General features: G+C 36.6%; 1 protein-coding gene across 6 annotated transcripts; it reads left to right on the forward strand.

Annotated features, from left to right (window-relative positions):
* Positions 1-833: 833 nt before the first annotated feature.
* On the forward strand, positions 834-18,479 carry LOC111810068 (vacuolar protein sorting-associated protein 51 homolog). Of its 6 annotated transcripts, none has more exons than XM_023696618.1 (22): positions 834-1,124; positions 3,926-3,946; positions 4,018-4,309; positions 8,043-8,182; positions 12,220-12,274; positions 12,372-12,479; positions 12,916-13,014; positions 13,151-13,228; positions 13,363-13,440; positions 13,722-13,871; positions 14,292-14,392; positions 14,531-14,598; positions 15,106-15,179; positions 15,359-15,425; positions 15,654-15,772; positions 16,175-16,441; positions 16,582-16,698; positions 16,907-16,978; positions 17,097-17,147; positions 17,323-17,550; positions 17,630-17,806; positions 17,931-18,479. In XM_023696618.1, the coding sequence occupies exons 3-22, from the start codon at positions 4,127-4,129 to the stop codon at positions 18,048-18,050; spliced, it is 2,352 nt and encodes a 783-aa protein (XP_023552386.1). In that variant the 5' UTR covers positions 834-1,124; positions 3,926-3,946; positions 4,018-4,126; the 3' UTR covers positions 18,051-18,479. The 6 variants fall into 6 exon arrangements, with proteins under 6 accessions (XP_023552386.1, XP_023552388.1, XP_023552385.1 ...); XM_023696620.1 differs by lacking the exon at positions 3,926-3,946 and having other exon boundaries at positions 17,931-18,092; positions 18,194-18,479; XM_023696617.1 differs by lacking the exon at positions 3,926-3,946.
* The last annotated feature ends 455 nt before the right edge of the window (positions 18,480-18,934 follow it).

Raw genomic sequence — 18,934 nt, forward strand, 5'->3', positions numbered from 1 at the left:
CTAGCCAAGATCACATATAAGAATTGTGAAGGAGCCACCTAAGAGAAATAATAAGAGATGCAAACAAATATCTTGAGTTGTTCTAAGACTAGAAATTTTCGAGAGGAAGGTTTATAAGTAAGAATGATTTGTACAGTCATGAAGGGTAAAAATTGACATTTTATCGTTGTTATTGATTTTTTAAAAAACTATTTATTTTATAGCAAGAAATTATTATATCAATGCACATATCTAATTTTTAATTATTACTAATATTTACTTAATTTTTAATTATTACTAATATTTACTTAATTTTTAATTACTACAATATTTACTTAATTTTTAATTACTACAATATTTACTTAATTTTTAATTACTACAATATTTACTTAATTTTTAATTACTACAATATTTACTTAATTTTTAATTACTACAATATTTACTTAATTTTTAATTACTACAATATTTACTTAATTTTTAATTACTACAATATTTACTTAATTTTTAATTACTACAATATTTACTTAATTTTTAATTACTACAATATTTACTTAATTTTTAATTACTACAATATTTACTTAATTTTTAATTACTACAATATTTACTTAATTTTTAATTACTACAATATTTACTTAATTTTTAATTACTACAATATTTACTTAATTTTTAATTATTACAATATTTACTTGACCAAAATGATATAGTAATTTTTCTCCTAATATCCTTAAATTATATTAAAAATAGACCAAAACCGAATGAAAATTAGAGAGAAATGTTTTGAAAAGTAAACAAAACTGAAATTACAGTTTTTTTTTTTTTTTTTTTAAATTAATTTTTTTAAAAAAATATTTTTCCTCTTTCTAAATCCCATTTCACGTTCAGCTACCCCTCCCCCTCCTATCACCGGCCACTGCACTCTATCCGGCCGTTCCTGCCGGCCGCCGTCTCAGCTTCTGCTGCCGCACGCTGCATTCTCAACCTTCCAATTAAATTGCCGCCGTTCTCCCTCTCAAACTCTGTCGCCCCTCCGAGCTGTCAGTGTTTTTATCTCTGTTCTCCCCCTCAGAAACACAGTGGTTAAGCCCCTAATCCGCGCCCTTGGAGAGATCGCGCCACCACAGCCGCCAATTTATCAATACTCCGAGGTTTATTTTGTTCTTCATTTTGTTCTTTATTTTCTTTCATTGGGTTATGTTCTCTTCACTCACGGAGAAAACAAAAAAATCAAGAACAATTTTCTTTTTGTTGATCACTTCTACAGTCAATTCTCAACAGCCGTAGGCGTTATTGCAAAAGAAATTTCTATGGTACTGATTTTTTTTTTCCAAAGTTTGAAATCGTGTTAACTCTAACCTATTTGAAATGAAAATTTTCTTTACTGATTTCAGATTCCTACTTTTCTTGAGTGATCATGGCATGTTTATAGTCTCTTCTATAACTTAGAGTCCTAATCCTAGCCAATCCTTATTCCGGAGATTGTTTTTTAACGGTTAGTGACTACCAAAGCGCTGAATCTGTTTAATTACGGCCTATTTATAGCCCAACTTTCATTCAATTTTGGATCCCAGAAAACCCTTTGAACACTTCAGCCCTTTATTATGGTATAAGGGGTACGGATCCACAAAAATTAGTGGCTTTGTTTTGTTTTTCTTCCATTCAATTCATGACTTTAGTTTGGATGCAAAGACTTGTGCATACGGCTATCCCTCCATTTGATGTTCATGCCCATTGAATAATGTTGATAGAAACTTTCCTGAGATCTGGCTGAGTTTGCTTTCAGAATCAATGATAGAATCGGTATTAATCATTTCTGATGCGCAGAATTTAGAGTTGAATGGGTTGAAGCTAAAGGAAATAGTTTCTTTCGTTTTAGTCTGGAAACTCTAGTTAGGAAAGAACTTCCAAACAGCTTTGGGACACCGTGGAAAAGTTCTCAGTAAAGCAACTTCAAGCAGTTTTGGAGTTCCATGAAAAAGAAATTCATAGGGTTAGTTAGAGCAAGAAGGCAGCAACTTCAAGATTTCTTCTTTGTAGTGTGTGTGCAGAAAGAAAATTTATGGAAGGGCAGTGGAGTGTTGTTAACCATTATTAATTAGCCCATTTAGCTTTAATTCAACTATAATTATCTAATTGGCTCAAGGAAAGGGAGAGATGAATAAGAAAGCCAAAGATGATGAGTAGTGATCTTCTTAGACTCTACTGGCTTTGACATAAAGGGATTTTACCCTATGATTTCATATACAATACCTTATAAGATTTTGTTGGGTCCTTACTACTTGGAAAAAAGCCAGTAGCCTCAAATGTTTCCTGGCTTTTCAATTGGTTTCAACACTTAACATGATCATCAAATAAAATAAAAAAAACAAACAAAAATGGATTAAAACTAATATTCAATTCAAGCTTCCCATGTGTAACTAAGTTCATCAATCCCCTTGGCAAAGTTCTTAATGTAAATGCCATCATCTTTGGCGATCCANATATCAATTAAACCCTCATTTTCACCAAACTTGATGATGAGCTATCTCTCCAACTCGCCTTCTATACATGGTTGTTGTTTTTGAAAAGTCATCCAACCACAATATTAAGTTTCATAAATCAAAGATTGTTGCTATCAATGTTGTCCCAACTGTTACTGAACGCACTGTCATTAAATATGTGTGCAAATTGGGAGAATGGACGGTGCCCGTAGAATATTTTTCTTTTGGGCACCAATCATTGATAAGATTCAGAGAAGACTATCAATATGGGGATCATCTTTTATTTCTAAAAGAGGGAGGCTCAAGTTCGTTCAAGCCACAATATTAAACCTCCCAATCTATTATCTCCCCTTATTTAACATGCCAAGTAAGGTGGCCAAGTGGTAGAAAAGTGCCACAAGACATCTAGTTTGGTGGAGTAATATCATCTTTCCATTGGACCATGGAGGTCTCAATCTTCATTCCATAAGAGACTAAAATAAAGTCCTTCTTGCCAAATGGGTGTGGCGGGTACAACCATGAAAAAGATGTTCTATGGGGGGGATAACTTAACAAGGAAATTATTGCTGATCAATCTTTTTGAATTGGTTTTCTTTATCCACAGCCAAGGGCCTTCGGAAATTCATTGTTAATGTATTACCATTGAACCCAAAAGCTTAAGCTAATGGGTTACGGTGGATTTAATTATACCAATACTTCCACACTCCCCCTTCATTGTGTGCTTGGAAATTTGTATAAGACACAACAAGTATAATTCAATATTAATTGGAGAGAAAATAACCTTACAAGGGTTTGAACAATAGACCTCCTGCACCGATGGTATGTTAAATCACCACTTAACCCAAAAACTTAGGCTAATATATTTGATTATATCAATATTTCAAACAGTTAAGTATCAAGACCTTGTCCACCATGTGGGGAATGGAGCCTCAACTTTTTTTGTGGACTGATCCATGGGTAACCAACCCTCCACTGGCCCTCTCGTTACCCCATCTTTACAGTCTTGTAAATGATATGTTGTTGAGCATAATGAAGATCTTAGGGGAAAAGTAGTATTATTTAATTAAATTATTTTTAATAGATTAAAAAAAATATTCTCAAATGTAATCTTTAAATCATGTACTCTAATGCTTTATGAAGAAAGAAATTTGAGCTGCTTTCATGAGGACAATACTTTATTAAAGAACAATCAATATAAAGGGCTAATCAGTATATATGTATGCGGAGTCCAAGATTCATGTTGAAATATCAAGTGAAAACATCTTTTAATTTGTTGACAATGTGGAGAACTCATTTGTATTTTTTCATGAATGCTATAAATGTTTTTTATATAAAATATTTTGATCGATTTTTTTAATAATGTTATTACATCTGGAAAATAAGAGAAGGTACTGTTCATCACATTTACTAAAGAGTATCAAATGTCTTATACTCTTGTCAATAACAATCACTATTGCTTGCGTTTCCAGAGGGCAGAAGCTGAATACTTGGTATGTGCTTCCGCATAACTGTGTAATGAAGCCAAATAACTAGCTTACAATGTTGTTTGTGAATACTGCAGAAGGTAGGATAAGCTGTAAGCTCGAAAGGTAACTGCCATAGCCAGGATCTTCTATCTAGAATAATAGACGTCAGTCGGAAGAGTTTACAAGGAGGAAGCAAGAGCAGAAATGGAGATTGATAATGGTTCAATGGATGAAAAAACTAAAAGGATGAGGGATCTGCTATCTAGTTTCTACTCCCCTGATGCTTCAACGTCTGGCTCATCCATGGGTTCATCTAATCGATATGCTTCTCCTTTAGAAGCTATTAACACCACCTCATTTAATCCTGATCAGTATATGAGCATTCTGGTATGCCTTAAACTTCTCTTTCTTTTTTCTTCATTTCGTATATTTTTTTTATTCATTTTGATCTATTATGTTCTTTGTATCGAATATATGAATATTTACTTCCTTTTTTTTGGGCGGGGGGGTGGTTGGGGGGGTATGGAATAGGAGTTTCTATTAAGTAAACTACTTTTTATAACTAGTAAGAGTAATTTTAATTGATAAGGTGCGAAGGAGCTTGAAATGAAACTGTTCCATTAAGAATTACAGTCAACGAATAATTACACATCTAGGTTTCCTCCGTTTTGAGTATTTCATTAGACTAATGAAATATTGATTTCTCTAAAAAGAAGTATTTGATTAATGTTATTTTGAGCTTTACTGTAAAGTTCCCCACAAACTCCACCACTCTTTTTACAGCTCACCATCTGCCGGCTCTAAAATGTAGGCTGAAAGAATAGAGGGCTCTGATCTTCCTGAGAAATGGTAACAGACCACTTAGGAGTCTTCAGTTTCAAGGAAAATCATCTTTTGTGTAAGACCTTACATCCCCAAGGATTAGGGGTCCATGAGAAAATATAATTTTCAATTTTTGCTTTGAGATTACAGTAGTCAAGTTCTTTGGGAGAACATCTTCTTTGGAAATGACCCCTGATTTTTCAAGGTACAGCAATATGCTTTTAGGGCTATCCATGAGATATACCTAGCTAAGTAATCTCTCAATTCTACAAGTTTCGCCTTGAGTTGAGGTTCCCATTTTTCATCCCATTTTTTTTTTTCTAACCATACTACTTTTTGAACGGGTGTGCTGTTACAATCTTGGGAATCCATCTCCAAATGAAAAATCTGCCCCACTCAAATTCAGTAAACCCTTCTGCAGAAGGTGATCATTAGGGTTTACTAATCTTGAAATATTTGGTTTTGTGGTAGACTTTTCCTTCATTCTATATGGGACAACCTCTTGGCCACAATCCTAGAAGTAGGAGGTTTTGGGATCTTGTAGTAGATAAAATTTAAAAGCGTCTCTCTTCCAAGCGGCAGGCTTTCCTTGATTTAGTGAATATTGTGTGGGACATAGGATTTCCTATGTTGGTTAGTAAACTCACAAACTTTCTGTGAGAAGAGGTTGCAAGCTTGAAGGGCTAGGTGTCACGGTCCTACATTCTTGACCGTGCGGCGTCGTGATCTATACACGCTCACGACCAGCCTTAAGGAGAATTAAGCCCCATATATATTTTTCGCCCCGGCTTTGTGGCTTCATCGGACCTTAGGCGAGGTTTGTCTTCGCCAATCGAACATCGCTTGTGCGGAATCCAAGCTTGTCCAACCACACACGCCGCCTGTGCGTGTATGTTCAATCGTCTGCGACACATCCGACTTGCCTCTACGCTAGGCCAACTCATTCGGCTCGACCTTGCCTCTACTCGGGCCAAGGTCTCTCAATACAACGTCGCATCTCATCTTGCCATCTCGATCCCCATCGACGGGGTCCATATGTCTTGACGCCATCCCGAGTCTCGGGATGTCGTCGGCCATCATAACTCGTTCAGTCGTGCCATCGAGAATGGGCCCGCGTGTCGTTCATCTCATCGGGGCTTCCCGAACATCCATCCATCCGGGTTCTATCGAGGCATAGGCCCTCCCGTGCCCATGCCGAGTCATTTACGGATACCGTACCGGATAGCGGGTGTATGTAGCAACCTCCAACACGCGGGCTAGGGCGCAATACCGGCACACCCGTGCCGTCCGGTACTGTCCTTCAAAAACCCATTTCAAAGGAAGTCGCCCGAGACACTCGTCTCGGCACGCTCGCCCACACTGTGACACACGTATGTGCCACAGGGTAGCTCACTTAGGCCACAGGGCCCAGGGGTGGTGGAGAGCTAACACCATGGTACCCCCTATAGTACATTTTGAGCCATTTTCATTCTACCAGGAGTAGACATGATTTTCGTGAGGTGTCATACGGTGTCGTGCATTGTCCGTCCAATGTCCGATCGACACCAAACTTGGCGAGCATTCATATTTCATATGGACGGACTTAACTCCCGAACCGCATGACCAAATTCCTTCCGGAACCTCGACTTTTGAGGTTAAGGCCCGGGGCCCTACCCGGCCCTTCAACAAGCCTATCTTGTCCTTCATGTCTATGCTGATGTCTCTGTTATGCTTGTGTCTCAACATGTCTTCAATACCCACTTTGCGTGGTGGTGTGTTGGATGATGCATCGTCCTCCTCGATCGCATCATGGCATTCTTCTACGTTGGCCCGCATATGGCCGGATGGGCGTCTCTTGAGGGACGCCCCTTTGCTTGTCATGGCGTGAGGGTCACAACTTACTCTCTTCATAGTAAGGTTGTGACACTAGGCACACGTAATCTGAGGGTACAAAAGTAGGTCTTATTGGCTACATTTGACACTTTCCTTGAGAGTCGAAGCTCTTTTTGGCAGAATGTCATTGCGAGCAAGTACGGTCTTTTCCCTTCTGGGTGGGTCTCTTGCGGTGTTTTGAAAGGCACTACTAGACATTTGTGGGAAGCTACTTTTAGGGGCTCTCTTTCTTTTCGTAATTTGTTTGGAGTTTGGGGTTTGGTGGGTGACAGGGGGAATGCTTACTTTTGTGAGGATTATTGATTGAGACATGGACTCCTCTACCCTTTATTTACTCATTTGTACCATTTATCTTCTATGAGACTCCATTTGGTGACCTTTGTCCTTTCCAAATCAGGGAGCTCTACTTTTTCTATGGACCTTGGGTTATGTTGTCTGTTGTCCGACAATGAAACTATAAATATTATGACCATTTTATCTTTGCTTAGGGATTTATTTGTTAATTTGGGAACAAGGGATCTTGATATATGGAACCCTTGTCCTTCTAAGGGTTTCTTGTGCAATTTCTTTATCTATTGTTTGGTTAATCCTTCTTTATTCAGTCTTTTCGTCTTCACTTTTTCATGATAGTTTTAATTTTTTAAGATTGTAATTTTTTGTTTGACAAGTTCTTCATGGCAAAGTTAACACCTTGGATTGAGAAGGTCACGTTGCTTGATAGGGTCTCATAACATTGTATTCTTTGTCGGGGAGCAAGCTGAGGACAAATCACCTTTTGTGGTCTTGTTATTATGTTTGGGTATCATGGACTTGTTTCTTTCAGACCTTTGGTCTTAGTTTGGGTCAACCTAGAGATTGCAGCCCTATGTTAGAGGAGTTTATGATTCGCTTACCTTTCATAATGGGCGTTGTTTTTTGTGTCTTGCAGACACGTGTGCTATATTATGAGGCATTTGGGGTGAAAGGAACAATAGAGTTTTTAGAGGGGTTGAGAGGTTCATAAAGGAAGTTTGATCTTTTATTAGGTTCCATGTTTTCCTTTGGGCTTTGGCGTGTGAGGATTTTTGTCATTCCACCTTATATATTATCATGCTTAATTGGAGTTATTTTTTGTTTTACTTGGGCTCTCTTTGGGGGTTGGTTTTTTTTTTTTGTATGTGCCTTGTACTCTTTCATTTTTTTCAATTCAAGTATAGCTTCTCGTGAACAAAAGTATATATAAAAAGAAGGTTAAAATACTTTGGTCCTTGTACTTTGAGTCTCATCTCATTCAATTTTAATTCCCATCCCTAGTAAAGATGTCAAAGGGGAGTTTAAAGGAATTCTTTGCTCAATATTAATTGATGTATCTCTGTATTTGAACTTCACTAGTAGTAGTGAAATCCAATTTTTTTATTCATTTATTTTAGTTTGCCATGCTATGTAGGTACAAAAGTCGAATTTGGAGGGGCTCCTTCAAAAACATGTCGAAATGGCTGCTGAGATTAAGAATCTTGACACAGATCTACAAATGTTGGTTTATGAAAATTACAATAAGTTCATCAGTGCAACTGATACAATAAAAAGGTTAATAGTCTTTTCTTTCCCAACAATTATCAAGCCAATTTTCATATGTGAAATGTGAATGTTGTTTAGAAGTTTGTCCATTTCAATGATTTCTCTAGGTTATGTTGTTAGTATTTGAGCAAAATTAGGTTTATGATACGAGAGCCGTATGTGATATATAATATGAATAAACATTGTGTACAACAGAAGGTTGGATAAGTTATAGGTGATTTGGTGAACTTAGAATCTCTGTTTGAGCCTTCACTCCTCAATAAGCTCTCATTTCCTAATCATCCCCTTATGACACTCTATCTGACCAACCAATCCTAATTGATTATCCAGCATACTCTAACCAAGGAAGACATAGATCCCCCGTCTATCTGCTGCTCAATTATCATGTTATTGAACCTAGAATTATAAATTTTCAAGACTCCCCTTAGGTGGCCACGAGGCCTTTAGCTGTCCAAACCTGTCGTAAGAGAAGGAATTGACCACAATTGTTTTACAACCGCCTGAAGCCATCTGTTGGTAAGGGAGCAGTTGCAATAGCCTTCCCTAGAGATTCTGCAAGGTATTCATTCAGCTATTTTCCCAGTATAGGCTTGGTTTTCTCTTAGACTTTGTTATTTGCATAGAGTTTAGTTCAACACACACCAAAAAGCTCATGAAAGTAGAACTTATCTTGTTGGCAGCAAAGCAAGAACAATCTTGGAGACAAAAATGTTAAATGATGACCAGAGGATGACGACATAAAATCCAAAATTTTCCATCGTATCATTGCTTCAAAGACATGAAAGAGTACCATCATGGACATTCTATCGACACAAGGCAAAAGTTTAGTAACGTAGATGAAATTGTCTAAGAAATTGTGTCTTTTTACATGTCCTTATATGCAAAGGATGATACCTTCTTTGAGTTTTCCCACGATCTTGACAAGAGCCCAATTGATGCAACCTAAATGAAACATACTTCTGTTTGATCTCAAAGAAAATGAATGCCCATACTGTAGTCGACTTTTGCCCCATAAGTTGTACGACTGAACTATACAAAATCATTGCAAGGATCTATCAAAATGTCTTAAAAGGATCCTCTCTTTCATGATTACTGAGCAACAAACAACTTATGTAGAGGAACGACAAATCCTCGATGCATCCCTCATGAAAAATGAACTTATAGATGAATGAGAAAGAAAGAAACAAAAAGGTGTAGTATCAAACTTGACTCGGAAAAGGTCTTCAATGAGGTCGATTGAACTTTCCTTCCTCGATAACATTCTTGTAGCAAAAGGCTTTGGCTCAAAATGATGGAGGTGGATGAAGGGCTGTATTTCATCCAACAAAATTCTCCATCATCATCAATGGAAGATCGAGAGGGAAGATATGCCTCACGGGGTCTTCGACAAGAGGATCACTATCCCCTTTTCTTTTCATAATGATAATGGATTGCCCCAGTTGCTTACTCACCAAGGTCGAATACGAAGGGCAGATAAAGGGCTTTCAGGTTGGTAATGAAGGCTTAAGTTTTAACCACCTTTAGTTTGTGTATGATATGATCCTCTTCTCTGATTTGTCAAATGTCTCCTTCATAAAAAAAATATGATCGAGATGGTAAAAGCCTTCAAAAGGTTCTTAGAACAAGATATCAATCTCCACAAAACAAAGATTATGCGCATCAATGTTAGCACAAAGATTACCCTTAAAGGGAAACTACAAATCCTTTGCATCATTATTAACAATTTTTGGGACCGAAGCTTCATAGGAACTTAAAGGATAATGAAGCTACAAAATGGGCCGAATTAAGCCTCGTTCTTGCCCCAGTTGTATTGTCTAAAGAAGCAGGCTCATTGACTTGACTTCCTAGCGTTGATGGGTTCTTCTCTACAAAATCTTTAATGATGGGACATAGAGAAGAAAGTAGAAGCAATAACCCCATGCTGGTAAAAACAAATGGAAAGGAAATCATCCTAAAATGGTGTAGTATTTTCATTGGAAAATAGCGCATATAAAGCCAGTAGCATAAGTGTAAATCTACAAACAAGAATGCCCTACATTCTATATCCAAGTTGGTGCCCATTATGCAAGAAAGACGATGAATCCAAAGCCACTTAGAATTTCTAGACAAGGATACTCAATATCTTCGGATGATATCTCACTTTTCCTAGGGAGGCAAAGAATTTATTGGACATAACCTTAACGTATCACCCCTTTAAGAATGCAAATGTCTTGCTATGGAAAAACTTTATCATGGTTTTCTTTTGGAATATGTGGAAAGGAAGAAATCAAAGAGTATTAATGGAAAAGACACTGACTTATACAACGCTCTTCGACAATGCTGTTTACCATGCTATATCTTGGTGTAAATTGTCTAATACTTTTGTTTGCTATAGTCATACCTCCCTTATTGTAAATTGAGAAGGTTTTTTTCATGTAAACATCATGGTTAAAACATCCTTTTTGTAAATTTCAAATATCAATGAAATTGTCTCTTATATATATGTAAATGCTACTACGGTTGCATTGTGAGAATTGTCATTAGAGAGTAGTCTGGCTTTTTAGGTTGCTAGTAGGATTGCTATACAAATGTTGGATAGCGTTGTTGTTGCTTCCTTGTGGATTTCCATCTTGGAAGTGTTTTCTAGTATTCTTCTATCCTTCCTAATTGGGGAGAACTTTTCGTAATTCCTAGTTGTTCCCTCAACATTCCCACAAACCATCTTCTTTGTCCCTCCCTTGGTGTCAATAAGAATTGAACTTTTCATTGATACGGAGCCCATCCACAAGCATACAGAAAATGTACAATGACTGTGGAATTCTCAGTATTGTGAAGCCAAGAACTAGTTATGCCTCCAATTTGGTCAATCATAAGATGTATGATGAAAAGCTTTCAAATTCACGTCGTCTGCCTCAAAACTGTTATTGCTTTCCTTGCGGCTCCTAGCCTTGTTGCCATCTATTAGTTTCATTGAACCTTGAAGTTCTTTGCTTGGCAAGTTTTACATGGTAAACACCCAAGTTTGTATGCAAAGTATTCCTTTGTTTTGTGTGCTCTATGTCCTTTGTCGCTGACAACTGGAGGATCTTGATCATCTTCTATGGAGTTGTTAGTTTGCTTATTCCCGTTGGAGTTGATTTTTAAAGGTATTCCGTGTGGAGGTGATGTGTAATAAGGCTGGTCATTTTTCAATGTAGAAAATTTTGATGAATGCTCATTTTCGTAATAAAGGAAGAGTCTTGTGGCAAGCTTGTTTTTGTGCTATTTTGTGAGGCGTGTGACTTGAGAGGAACAGTAGAATTTTTAGAGGGTTGGAGAAGGCAATTGAAGAGGTGTGGAAGATGGCGAGGTTTAAAGTGTCTTTATGGTCATCCATTAATTAAACTTTTTGCAATTTTCAGCTTGGTGTATAATTCTTTTGGGCTGGAGTCCGTTCTCCTTTTGTGGCTTGTCTTTTGTATGCTTTTACGCATTCTTTCATTTTTCTCCAGGAAAGTTTTGTTTTCTTTTTTAAATTTAATTTTTTTATTTAAATATTGACCCTCTCTCACATTCTTTGAAATTGCTATGCTCACATTCCTTCTGCTGTCTCTAGCTTTGCGAACCATGTAAATTTTGGTTTAAACCATGTTAGATTGCAGTTTCATTGACCCAACCCCAAATTGACTTGATCTAGATCCCAATAAATCTTCACCTTAGCTTGACAAAAGTCACGAGCACCAGATGTGGTCCATATAGATCTGAAGATCTTTAACAAATTGACTTGAATGAAACTAGTAAAACTAAATCCCTAGTCTGAAACCATATTCTCCCCATGTCTTACCCTCATTGTCCTATATTTATGGTCTTAGGGCCCTCATTCTCCCCATTTCTTACCCTCATTCTCCTATATTTTTTTTAATACCTCTTCCTCCTTATTGGCGATCTATCGTACTCCAATTAGCCTAGAATTTTATCCTATTTCATGTGCTTTTTACTTTTTCCCTTACTGTATCTGTTGTTTTCCATATTTAATAAAGTAGACTCAAATTCCTTACTTACCATGCACATGAAGTTTTATTTCCCAGGATGAATAATAATATCGTGGGGATGGAGACAAACATGGAACAACTACTTGAAAAAGTACGTGATATTCTTTTTTAGATGGGTGCATTCAGAATAATTACTTTTCTTAAGCAGTCTATTAAGGGATTACCACTTATGTTGTAAATTGTTGCAGATACTGTCTGTGCAGTCTAGAAGTGATGGAGTTAATACTTCTCTCTTTGAAAAAAGAGAGCACATTGAGAAATTGCATCGAACACGAAACCTTCTTCGTAAAGTTCAGGTACCAAAAAGTATAGGACATATGGTGGTGAATTCTAGTGCCTCTAGTTTTTTTCATGCATTCAATCCTGAACTTCTCTTTTTCTATTTTCACATTGATATGTAGCATAACTCAGGATTGTTGCAATTTAAAAATGACATCCGATGCTCGGGATTCGCATAGGCTTTCTATGAAACTAAGCAAATAAAGAAAACTGGGTTTGCAAAACCTGTATTGTTTTCTAGTACATTGTGATGGTATCGTTGTGCTTTTAGAAGTTACTGTAGATGTAAGTTACGATTTCGATAGAATGTAGAATGTGGTTGTGTATCTTCTTCTATGTGTCAGGAATCAAGATTTTTTTAATACTTACTTTCCTATACTTTTATGTGAGGTTTGACATGTGGCTCTATATGAGTTCTTATTTTTTTTTTCTCTGGAAATGATTCATGAACAGTTCATATATGATCTACCCGCTAGACTTGGAAAGTGCATCAAAACAGAAGCCTATGCTGATGCAGTCAGATTCTATACTGGTGCCATGCCAATATTTAAGGTGCCTTTTTGGCCTCTACCCCACCCCAAAAAATGGGGTGCATAAATCATATAGCAAGATTCCTTCTTTGCTAATGGGATTTTAGATCTTCCATGCTCTCGGTATAAGTCTAAACTGATTATTATCTGTTTGGTAGGTGTATGGAGACTCCTCATTCCAAGATTGCAAGCGAGCATCAGAAGAAGCAATAGCAATAGTTTTGAAAAACTTGCAGGTATATTTACATAACTTCTATTGTTATCCATAAAATAAAAAAAGAATTATAGCGATTAAAATGTTGCTGAATGTTTTGGAAGTGTTGTTACCTATAAAAATAGTCTACATTGTGATTGACCAATGTGTTTTCAGGAGAAGCTATTCTCAGATTCTGAATCCATACAGACGAGAGCGGAGGCTGCAGTACTTCTTAAGCAGCTTGATTTCCCGGTTTGTACATTTTTTAAACTGCAGAATCGTTACCCTGATAATAAAACAAAATTGTACACCACATGCAATAACTACTAAATTGAAATTTCTCAAGGACGTTTATGGAAATATCAAAAGCTGATATCTTGTTCTTTAACGCCTATTATGGGCAATGGTCATTCTGACACTTGTGGCAAGTGAAGCATGTATAAGATGTAAAAAATTAAATACTTCTGATCGCTCAAGTACAATCAACAATTTTCTCTATGCGATAATTTGAAAATTTGCCAATATATTGGCAGGTGGACAGCTTAAAGGCAAAGTTGCTAGAAAAGTTGGAACAATCAACATTGGATCTTCAGCTTAATGCTGAGGATTTGAGTAGTGCATTAGTGATTGGCTCTTCAAAAGATGGAAATGCTTCTGAGTCAGTTTATGGTGCTTCACATGAGGTAAGCTAACTTCTACTTGTGGTAGGTAACTCTAGTATATTTCATTTCTTTTGGAGCCATCCTTCGATAGGTTGAATTGAAGGGCCGCTGGATAAAGCTTCAGACAACAAAATAGATAAATATTTATACTCTATTCAATTCAATAAATTTCTATTTTTTGTAGGTGGGTCCATTGGTTGTCATGGAGAATATCTTATCTTCCCTTTTGCTTTCATTTCTTTTTTGGATTATGGAATGTTTCTGTATCTTAGTAAATAAATATTATAAATTATTATTAAAAAAATTAAAAAAAAAAAAACTGAAATTTATGGCAAGTAAAATCATGAGGTTTATGCTTTGAACTTAAAAAAGGGCAATTACTTTTGGATGTAGTCAACCGCAATACTAATTATGACATTTCTATTATTTTTTCTTCGTTAGGCATCTGTACGGGAGTTTGCAGAGGCAATCCGAGCTTATCGTGTAATATTTGCAGATTCAGATAGGCAACTGATAAAACTTGCTCAGGACTTGGTTACCAAGTACTTGATCGCTCTTGTTGTTTGTTCTTTTAGACGTTAAAATATAAGTTCTATTTTTATTGGTCGATACCTGACTAAAAGTTCGGCTTCACGGATCATTTTGGTCATGAAGGAGTTTTCACCTTTTTTCTTCTGTAGGCATTTTGACGCCATTGAGCAATTTATCAGAAAACAGATTTGTGCGGCAGATCTTCTCCGTGTTTTTGGTAAGTTGTACAAGTTAGTGATATACTTCTATCCTATATCTCTTGTAATTGTTAATCTTCAACTTATCCAGTCATATTTATGGATTATTTTCTTTTCTGAAATGTTATTCAAGAAACACCATATTTTTGACAAATTGCATTCATGTGTATTTAATGGAACTCATAAGCTTTTCCCCCCTTGGGTGCTGGCTTCAATTTTTATTTTTATTTTTTTTACTTTTGTTGATCTTCAATACAATATCTTAGGTTGCTAGTTTCATTTGGTTTCCAAAATATCTGGTCATTTTGCGTGCGAAACTCCTCACATAGAGAATTTTCATTACATAATGGGACTACCTTCAGAAGAAAAGTTTTCTTCCGTTGCGTCTTTGTGCTGCAGGGAAGCTACCGACTTTAGACATTGGTCGTATTAAAACAGCTGGGATTTCACATATTTGGACAAGAAACTATATCTAAATTTTGTGGCAAGTTTTTAGCTGGCGATTCTTAAGCTGTTTTTAATTGCAGGGATTATATGGACAGATGTGCTTTTACTTGGGGAAGTATTGAATGATGCTGGTCTGCCTGATTATTCCTTGAAGGTCTTATTTTGTATAATGTTTTTAATTGATTTTTTTCTTCTTTCCATTTTTTAGCCTTCCCCTGTACAAATATGTTTGCACTTTCCCCTATTTTTTTTATCACAAGAATAGATGTCCGAATAAGCGAAGAAAGATGAAGTTTAAGATTGAACTTTCAACTTTTCATATGTAATATTCAGGCTGCCCAGGTTGCTGTCAAACAGTACGTCACATGCACATTTTCTCGTCTCCTGCAAGACATCTCAGGTCTTCTACTCACACTATCATCTTCCCCATAACCACTAAGCAACATATATAAACAAATCTAAAAGTTGAGTGAGAAATGGTTGAATATTGTTGAAGATTGTTGGTTGTTTGACTTACTTGAGATCATGCGCAGGATAAAGGGCATATAATCTTCAAGATTTCTTCTAGAAGCACATTTGTGTCCTTTGATCTCTAAAAGTTTGAGTTAAATTCTATGTGAATTGACAGATGCACTCGCACAGGTTCATACTAGGAAAAAGGAGGAGGGCGTTCAAGAGTACTCCTTGCAGCTTGCACTGGAGGCCAGCAAGAAGGCTGTGCTTCAGGGCAGCATGGATGTTCTACTAGTAATATATGAAAACTACTTGAATTCTGTTTCTCTTTTCTTGAAGAATTCACTTATGATTTTTTTTTTTTTTTTTTTTTATTANTACTGGTATGCATTTTGTTGGCATTATTTGGACAACTTGGCTACACCTACTAACTGTATGAAAACACTTTAACTTTTATTCTCTTGTAGAAACTGCTAATGATCTTATTTATCACCTTTGAAGCACTAATATGAATATTGTTGGCATTATGTGAAAGCTAGGATCATATCACTTTTATTCTCTTTTCTTGAAGAAATTATCGGCATTATGTCAAAACCGTACCACAACATACTAAATAGTAAACGTCTTTGATTATTAAGATTGTTTATTCATCCTCTTGATTTCTCTCTCCCCACTGCGTGTTTTTAATTTTTTCAGGACTTCCGCCAGCTTCTTGAAGATCAGTCAGGGCTAACAATCAGCCAGAGGGACTCAATTGTTGATTGGGTTCAAGAAGGATTTCAGGACTTCTTCAGGGCACTTGTTGACCGGTTCATGTTGCTTTCAGGAAAAAATAGTTCTTTTAGCCAAAGTCAAGTTTTGCCTGAGGCAACTCAAGCTGAAAAAGTTGTTGCTGGGCTTGTCTTGGTTCTTGCTCAAGTTTCAGTATTTATTGAACAAACTGCCATCCCTAGAATCACTGAGGCAAGGCATCATTGTAGTTTCTTAAATTCATTCACTACCAATTTGAAGTAGATTCGAATCTTGTTCCCACAAATGTCGTTGAGCTCACTAAAGATCGAGGCTTTATGCATCTCATTTAGGTGTTTTTGTCTTCATTTCAGGAAATAGCAGCTTCTTTTTCTGGTGGTGGTACAAGGGGTTATGAATATGGTCCTGCCTTTGTACCTGCCGAAATTTGCCGAATGTTTCGAGCTGCTGGTGAAAAGTTTCTGCACCTTGTATGGCTCAAATTTCTGTCGTTCCTATTATAATGCTAGAAATATTTTAAGCTTGCATTGCGTGCTATATATATAATGGAGCAAATTGGATGATTTTTAAAAAATCTTATTGGAATGTGTTTAGCTGCATTCAGTTTAACAATCCTAACCACGACATTCTATTAGCATTCACTTGGTACATCACAATTACTTATTTTTGTCATCTCAGTATATAAACATGAGAAGCCAGAGGATATCAGTTCTTTTAACCAAGAGGTTTCGAACGCCAAATTGGGTTAAGGTGAGTTTTGGTTATTACGTCCATGGGATGAGAATAGATTATACACTTTCTACCATACTATTTATTATTATTATCACTATTCAATACTCTTTCTTTTCTTTTATTATCTTCCCCACAGCACAAGGAACCCAGAGAGGTTCACATGTTTGTCGATTTATTCCTTCAAGAGGTTAGTGCTATTGTTTCACCTTGTTAGTTATTAGTGCTATAATTTTCATGTTATTGTGATGCTGTTATGTTTTGAATAAATGAACGGATAACTTCGAGCCTACAAGCTGTCAATCTGTTTAGTTTATTCGGGAAAACTATGAGTGGCTCTTAATCTGGCCTGTTTCCTGCATCAGTTAGAGGCTATTGGAAGTGAAGTTAAACAGATTTTACCACAAGGGACGCGTAAGCATCGTCGGACTGACAGCAATGGAAGCACCACCTCATCACGGAGTAATCCACTCCGAGAGGAAAAGTTGAATAGGTCTAATACGCAAAGAGCTCGGAGCCAGTTGCTGGAAACCCATCTAGCAAAGTTATTTAAGCAAAAGATAGAGATTTTTACTAGAGTAGAGTTTACTCAGGTACCATGTTAAATCCTTTGTGGAGCAACACCACATGAATCCAAAATCAGACAGCTTAGACTTTTTGTTGTTACTGCAGGGATCTGTTGTAACAACTGCAGTGAAACTTTCACTTAAAACTTTGCTAGAATTCGTCCGACTCCAGACTTTTAATCGAAGCGGGTTCCAGCAAGTTCAGTTAGATATGCAGTTCCTTAGGACTCCTCTGAAGGAAATTGCAGATGATGAAGCAGCTATTGACTTTTTGCTTGATGAGGTAACTCCTTGCAATTTTACTGGTTTGCCACAGTAACTTCTTTGATTAGCACTTGATTACTATTTTCAGTTAGCTTCATTTTTTTACGGCGCAACGCAACGACCCAGAAATCTGTTTTGTGCAGGTGATAGTTGCAGCATCAGAGCGTTGTCTGGACGCCATTCCCTTGGAGCCTCCCATCTTAGACAAACTCATACAAGCAAAATTGGCAAAGGCAAAATATCAGAATCCAACGTCTCCATGAACAAGCCAAAATGGAGATAGACTGCATCACCATCGCCTAATGGTATTTCTATAAATAGAGCAACTGATCTGACTATGAAAATCAAAGATTCATATCCGTGTTGCGTTCTCAATTTTAAACCACTGATTCATTCTTGTGAGTAGGTAATGGTTTCTGTTGGTGAGTACAAATTTAGGAAATGGTGTTCCAATCATGGCCATGTGGAGTTTGATGAGCTCCATTGTTTCAGGGGTTTAGAGGTTGTTTTCATATAATGGATGTGAAGTTCTGTTCTACTATTGAATTGCATTCATCTTGTTTGATGAACCTTTTAGCTTTGGGGATACACCTGTAAGAATTTATGTTCCAGAATTTCTTGTACCATATGTTACTAACAGATTTCTTGGCCCCCTCAGTAGTTATCATACAATGGAGTTGCTACTTTATATAGTATTATGCGTTGGGAAACAAATCTATGACCCTTTTTAAATTTCACTGAGATCCCACGTCGATTAGAGAGGGAACGAGCGTCAGCGAGGATGTTGGGCTCTGAAGAAGGTGGATTGTAAGATCACACATCGGTTGAGGAGGAAAACTAAACCTACTTTATAATAAGGGTGTGGAATCCTTTTTCTAACAGCCATGTATTAAGAATGTTGAGGAAAAGCTCGAAAGTGAAAACTCAAAAAGGACATATCGGCTAATGATAGAGTTACATCTATAGATACTCTAATGGTTGAAATACTCTAATGGTTGAATAAAAAAAGAAAAATAAATTGTCATAAATGATATGTATGGTACAAAATTGATAAGTATTTATTGGTTTGAGCGTACTTTATTGAAACAGAAACAGATTTTATAAAATGGTTGAATATAAGATAAAGAAATTTCACAATCTTTATAAT

The sequence above is a fragment of the Cucurbita pepo genome, chromosome LG14 (genome assembly GCF_002806865.2).
Source record: "Cucurbita pepo subsp. pepo cultivar mu-cu-16 chromosome LG14, ASM280686v2, whole genome shotgun sequence".
Classification (NCBI taxonomy): Eukaryota; Viridiplantae; Streptophyta; class Magnoliopsida; order Cucurbitales; family Cucurbitaceae; genus Cucurbita; species Cucurbita pepo.